Source organism: Astyanax mexicanus, chromosome 6 (assembly GCF_023375975.1).
Source record: "Astyanax mexicanus isolate ESR-SI-001 chromosome 6, AstMex3_surface, whole genome shotgun sequence".
NCBI classification, from domain to species: domain Eukaryota; kingdom Metazoa; phylum Chordata; class Actinopteri; order Characiformes; family Acestrorhamphidae; genus Astyanax; species Astyanax mexicanus.
The window spans coordinates 14855436-14861943 of NC_064413.1; the positions used below are offsets into that span (position 1 = coordinate 14855436).

The 6508-nt window shown below is 42.1% G+C and overlaps 1 protein-coding gene across 1 annotated transcript; it reads right to left on the minus strand.

Moving 5' to 3' along the window:
* Positions 1–3786: 3786 nt before the first annotated feature.
* On the minus strand, positions 3787–5378 carry LOC103026561 (histone H1.0-B). Its single transcript, XM_007256812.4, has one exon. It carries the CDS (start codon positions 5076–5078, stop codon positions 4473–4475), a length of 606 nt encoding a protein of 201 aa, XP_007256874.1. The 5' UTR covers positions 5079–5378; the 3' UTR covers positions 3787–4472.
* Positions 5379–6508: the final 1130 nt, after the last annotated feature.

The following is a 6508-nucleotide window of genomic DNA, read 5'->3' on the forward strand; positions in this document are numbered from 1 at the left end:
GATGTACAGTGCATCTGGAAAGTAGTTCCAGTGCTTCACTTTTTTTGTTTAGTCTTCAAAATGGATTACATTATTTTTTTTTGCTCCACTAAACACAAAACCTTTTGAAGACGAAGTAAAAAAAAAAAAGGTGAGTTTATTCAAAATAAATCTCAAAGTTTAACATCTACCTATGCATTCATAAGGATTTACAGCCTTAGTTAAATACTTTGTTAAAGCACATTTGGCAGCAATAACAGCCTCAGTTCTTTTTAAGTATGATGCTACAAGCTTGACACAACCATTCTCAGATCCTGAGTTGCCAGGTTCGCGGGTTTCCAGCCAAATTTGGCTTGTTTGAAAATCCAGTCGCGGGTGAAAATTCAGGGATTGCGGTGGGCAGTTGTGTAGATGATGATACAAATCAATTTTCATTGGAAGATTGATTACAACAATAAGAACCAAGAGAACATGGCGACAAGAGGGAGGGAGGGAGGGAGAGAGAGAAATAAATATATAACCAGAAATAAATGTTCTTGACTGGTATATAAACTTATATATAAAAGAACTAATAAAAACATCAATGTTACGATGTTAAATATTCAGGACTTAAAGATAAATAGCAAATAATAAATCCCTTATAAACAAAACACTAAGTTGTACACTCAGTTGTTTTGCCATTTGCTTCAAACGTGGGACAGACATACAGAAGTTCTCAAAATAATAGCAGTGCCTCAACAGCAGTGAGATAAATCACTGTTTTTGTTAAAGTTTCAACCTCTACACCACAAATTTTTGGAGGGTATAATATGGGTATAGAAAACTAACAAACCCAACAGGCCACCCAGGCATACTGCAGATTCTGTGAAATTGAATGATTAACTGAAAGGGGTGTGTTCGCACAGTGGTGAGAAATTTGGCAAAATATCTAATTTCGTCATCATGATTCAAGCAATCAAGCTGCCTCATGATTCGGCCTTTTGTTCACTCTGAACTTTTGACTGCTTTCTGTAAAAACTACATAACGCAGGTCTTGTACTTTTACATTCTGTAAGTGATTAGTACATTTTAGAATATACTTCTTGCAATATTTAATAACCAAAAATGTTGAATACTTTACTAATTCCAGCTAGTGCTGGGAGATTTTCACAATTATTTTTGTTAATTTGAATTACAGTTGTAATGCAATTTTGAAAATTGAGTAATTGATAGACATTTTATCATTTTTAAACTAAATGATCTGAAAACGCTATTCATTTCTGAAGTGTTTATCCTACTTACCTTGGTTATCGGCGCCTCCCCCAGACACAGACTAACGCACACATTTCTTTTTTTTTTTTTTTTTACAGGTAAACCTAGTTTTTTTTGTCATCTGTATTTTGATTTTTAGTAGGGGGAAAAAATCTATTCTGATAAAAAAAAAAAATTATATGATTATTTTTTAGGCCAGCACTACTTCCACCTAAGTGTGAATCTTAAAGAACACTTCAGCTTTTACTTGTCATTTTTTGATTGAGCACCTGTACTTGTACTCAAGTTTGGGTCTCTAGTACTTCATACATGTCTGTATGGTAATCAGGGTTATTGTTGTGTAGAATACTATTAAAAGTCCATTCTGAGATAAGCCTGTAACAAAATGTGGAACAAGTGAAGGGCTGTGAATAGTTTCTCTTTTCTGTCTATGTCTATGCACTGGAAAGCCTGATTATGGCTGAATGATCGCACCTGCAGTGTCACTTCACAGATTGTCTCCACTGGACGTCTGGATCTCTGATGTAGGGAAACCATACCCTCTCTTCCAGATGCCCCACAGCTCATTGATGTTTTTTTGGAGTTTAATTCAGAAAGGGGATTTTTGTGAAAGTCACAGGCTCTGAGTTTTCCTTCCCTTTCTACTTTGAAATAATTACTCTTCTTAAAACCATGAAAGTTGTGGTTCACTCAAGCAAACTAGAAGACATTCATGTAAAACTGTCGAGTTATAATCTAGCTCAAAACACTTATATACCACTTTAACCTATTTAATTAGTCAGCAAAGCAAGATTCAGCTCCATGCAATAGATTTTCACTAAGTCTCTAAAATCCAGTTCAATTAAACACAAGCTCAGCATGTGAAAAGTTTTGCACAGGCCGTTAAAGCTATAGCAGCAAAATAGGTAAAGTGTTTTGACTAGGTGTCTATCAAGTGTTTGGTTTATTTTTAACGATTAGGTTTTATTTACTGAACTGTTTAGCTTTCTTTACTGCAGTAAGTGATGCCAGATTTATTTTGATCTCTGATGTAATGACCATTAAGCTTTCATTATAAGATGAGTTCTTCCCATACTTTATTTTAATTTTTGACAAATATAATTCAATTTGTATAGGTATACAGTTTAGTTTAGGTCTGTTATATACTAGTGCATGTAGTACTATATAATAACGGGACACCTACTCATTTAATTGTTTCTTCCAAAAGTATTAAAAAGATTTTATGTTGCTTTTGTTGGCATTAGGTTTGGTGCCGATCGATTAATGTTTATCTTCTCCAGACAGTGCTATTGTATCGGCGCACTTCTCTACAGGGACTAGATATGCTGTGTGTTTGAGTAATGGGCAGTGGGTACAGCCTTACTAAATGCATTCATTAGAAGGGCTGTTCACTAACATTTCTATAGAAAAGTAAATAAATATGCATATTGTACTTTTAGTAGTTTATTCCATGCCGTTATGGAGCATATATTTGTTTATTCATTAATTTAAATCTTAATTATGAACAAGGTTTTTGCACGACAGCGGCCTGCCTGACTATCTACAATATTTGGGGTGCATGATATGGAAGAAAAAAAATAATGTTCAAAAAGACTGTTGGATAAGCTGACATTGGTGTGAAACACAATAAATAAGAAATTAGTTTTAAGCTCCTCTGAGGTATTTTGGAATTTCTTTCATTTTTTTTTAACCAGACTAGGAAGTAGTTTGGTGAGTGTGTTCAGTGTGGACCTCTACCTCACTCTACCTCCAGTCTAGTTATGTCACATGATCAAATTCTGCAGTATGACCAGCAGCTCCTTCTCTTGCTACAAGCAGGTAATACAATTTGAAATGACTGTTTATCATGTTATCATTATCTGTTAATTATGAAAACTGATATTGCAATTATAAACAATTGACCTTACAGTCCTATCCAAAAAAATCCAACAGTTTGTGCGACCCTTTTCTAAGCAACATTAAATAGCTAAATCTACAGATACACATTTTGTAGAATTCCTCTTTTTAAAAAATTATGTAACATTGTGTGCAGTTACTTTCGCACCTGCCATATTTAATCTTTCTCTTTTTAAATTAAGCAAGTAAACTCTTACTTTTATATGTTGAAGCTGGTTCTATTTAGAGAAAGTGATGTATTTACACTTTGAAATCAACAAAACTGTAATTTAAAAAAAATTCCAAAAGGTTTCAGATTGGTCAGCAGGTCAAGCCTACCAACAGTCCACCAATCAGAGCGCAGGAGAGGTCTCGTACAAACCAATTCGAGATGAGGAGGGCGGGGTTTGCCCGGTGATGAGTGCGGGCTGTCAGTGCGAGCCTGACTACGCGGTTGCCGGAGCAACACAACTTCGCTGCTGTCTGCAACATTCTTAGCGTGTAGCTCATTATGCTAAAGGTTCAAATGAAGGACAACAACTGACCGCTGCTGTATATTTCATTATCCTTTCTGCGCTAGCCCCTCCTCACCACTAACTAAAACCCATACGCAAACACATACACACACTTTACTAAAAACACTTCTACTTAACCACACAACACAAACACACACCACACAAGTTTACAAGGATGAGAAAACGTTTATTGTTGTACAGTATACAAAGGAGTCCGGACCAGTCATCACAGATACAGGATTAATTGTTTACACCAACATGACAGTACGATGAATCACAAACATATGACTTAGCTTTATGGGAATAAAAACTATAATCTGAAAAATTTGGATTATCAAGGTTCCAACAGTCAGTTTTTTATTCTCTTCCCGTTATGGTCAGAAGGGGGCAGCACCTCACCAAGGCAAAAATCACAAACCTTCAGTTTAACTCGACAGTCCCAGCAAAACAATAGACTGCTAAACGTTAGCGTACAGAGAAATAATTTACTAAGGGTCGTCCAAACTACTGAACCAAAAATAAAAAATAAATAACAATAGTTTTTTTAATAACAGCCATACGGCTATAATTGCAGTAATTTTGATGACCCTCATTTATTTAGACAATAGGATCTCGTATCATGTCAATAATATAGTGCAAAGTAGTGGTGGAAGAAACCGTAAAAAGGTATATTGAAGTCAGGTCAGCACATAAAAAAATAATAATAATAATTATCATAATAATTATAATATAGCAAACAACTTCCTCAGAAAAGTCTATTTACAGTAAGCTTGAGGGCGTTTTTTTCCATTGTGTGGATTAGTCCGTCTCAGAGTTCTGGATGAACATTGAAGTGACCTCCCGTCACCCCCTTCACTTCTTCTTAGCTGCTTTCTTGGCTGTTTTCGGTTTGGGCTTGGCCGTCTTCACTTTCTTCACTTTGCTCGCTTTGGCCGCTTTGGCCACCTTGGGCTTCTTGGCCACTTTCTTAGCCTTGACGGGGCTCTTCTTCTTCTCGGCCGCCTTCTTCACCTTCTTCTCCGGCGCTTTACTCTTCTTGGCTTTGGCTGGAGACTTGGCCACCTTCTTGGGCTTGGGGGCCTTTCTGGGCTTGGGGGCTGCCTTGGCTGGAGACTTCTTTGCTTTGGTGGCCGCTTTGGGCTTGGCTGGCTGCTTCTTCACTTCATCCGCTTTGGCGAGTTTGAACGAGCCGGACGCTCCGATGCCCTTGGTGTGGCGCAGGAGCCCGCTGGCTACCAGCCTTTTCAGGGCCAGCTTGATCTGCGAGTCCGCGTTGTCGCCCACCTTGTAGTGACTTTTCACGTACTTCTGGATGGACTGACGGGACGCCCCTCCGCGGCTCTTGTCGGCGACGATGGCCGCCTTGATCATGTCCGAGTACTTGGGGTGCGAGGTCGTCTTCTTGGGGCTTTTGCTCTTCTTGGCTTTGGCCGCGGGGGCTGCTGCGGTCTCCGCCATGCTGAAGGAACTTTCCGAGGAGTTTCCTGTGGTCTCGGAACCGAGCTGTCAAATTCAGAACAAAACACACAGACACGCAGCGGAAAGTCCGTCAGCAGAAGCCGTTAGCTGAACCGGATTAGCAGCAGTTTTATAACTTGTTCGCTAACGGAGCAGAATTCGCTTTATTCGCTGTTTAAAGTGAATTATCTTGATAATTCTTCCTCATGCGAACCGAACCGGACTGTGTGTGTGAGACAGAGAGAGAGAGACAGCGCGCGAGCGAGTGTGTGTGTGTCTGTGTGTATATGTTATTCTCGCGTAGAGCCTATGAAGCCTCCACGCGGACGTGATTGAGAACACCAACTGCCAGCAGCTGAGCGAGCAGGCTTCCATGGAACCCCGCGCGCGCTCGTTTGTGTTTCTTCCTTCTCGAATTTGCACCGAATTCGCGCGGCCCGGTTCGGCGCGGCCACGCCCGACCCAGCAGATCCACGCGGGAGAGTCCCAGCTTCGCTCGCGCGCGCGCGTCCCGCCGGCTGGCGCCGCGCTACGAACTTTTTTTCGGCGAAAACCGACTCGGGGTCGCGCGCGCCGCGATGCATTTTGCACGATTCGGCCCAAATGGACCGGCGCCCGCGCCGCCGAGCCCGGTGACAACTAGCCTGCGAGGAAGCGCGATCACTGCTGCACGAGCCGCGGCGGGTCGCACCTGGACACGGTGTCGTTTTAGTTTTTTAATCGGCACGCGGAGTTGGCGAACTAACACAGCGCTGCCCGCGAGCCCGCGTGACGTTGTCCCGGTTATTTATCGTTAAACCACGTCGAAATCGAACGCACGTGAATGAAAGTCTCCCCGAAATCTCACAGACCACTCGCGCGCACCCGGGGTTTGGTGGGGAAACGCACGTGAAGCACTTTTTAATGAGCAAATACAGAAGGAAGTGGCGTATAAAGCGCGAGTTATCTGCGCGCCTAGGAAAGTTGCCAACAGACCAACGGGACCGGTACTGAGTCCTGGTACCGGAGGGGGTGTGTGTGGTGGGGTGTTACACTTCTCACCCCCACCAGAGTGTATGGGGGTGGGTAAACCGGGGTACCGTGGGTATTATTAGGGTTATCCGGAGTGTGAGGGACACCTTAACCGGGGCTGCTCTCAGCCTCAGAGCGCAGTCTTTTGTTAGGACCTCACCGGGGGAACGGAGCGCGAGCCGCCCCTCAGTCAGAAATACGCTGCCGTGCTGAGCGCGAGGCGTGTGATGGAGGAGAACACGCCATTTATCCTCTTTTACCTGCCCGAGACTGACTTTTCTCCTCTGAGATTAAAACTCTCTGCCTTTTGTTTACTCACAGAGCTGCTGCTGCAGCCGCGCAGCGCCATCTTGGCTCTCCTGCTCAGAGGTGTTTTATTATTCTGCACTTTTCTCTTTCTTTTATCCTCCTAAACCCCC

Excerpts from the sequence above, each read along its gene's own strand:
- LOC103026561 (XM_007256812.4), bottom strand. The coding sequence starts at position 5,078 with ATGGCGGAGACCGCAGCAGCCCCCGCGGCCAAAGCCAAGAAGAGCAAA.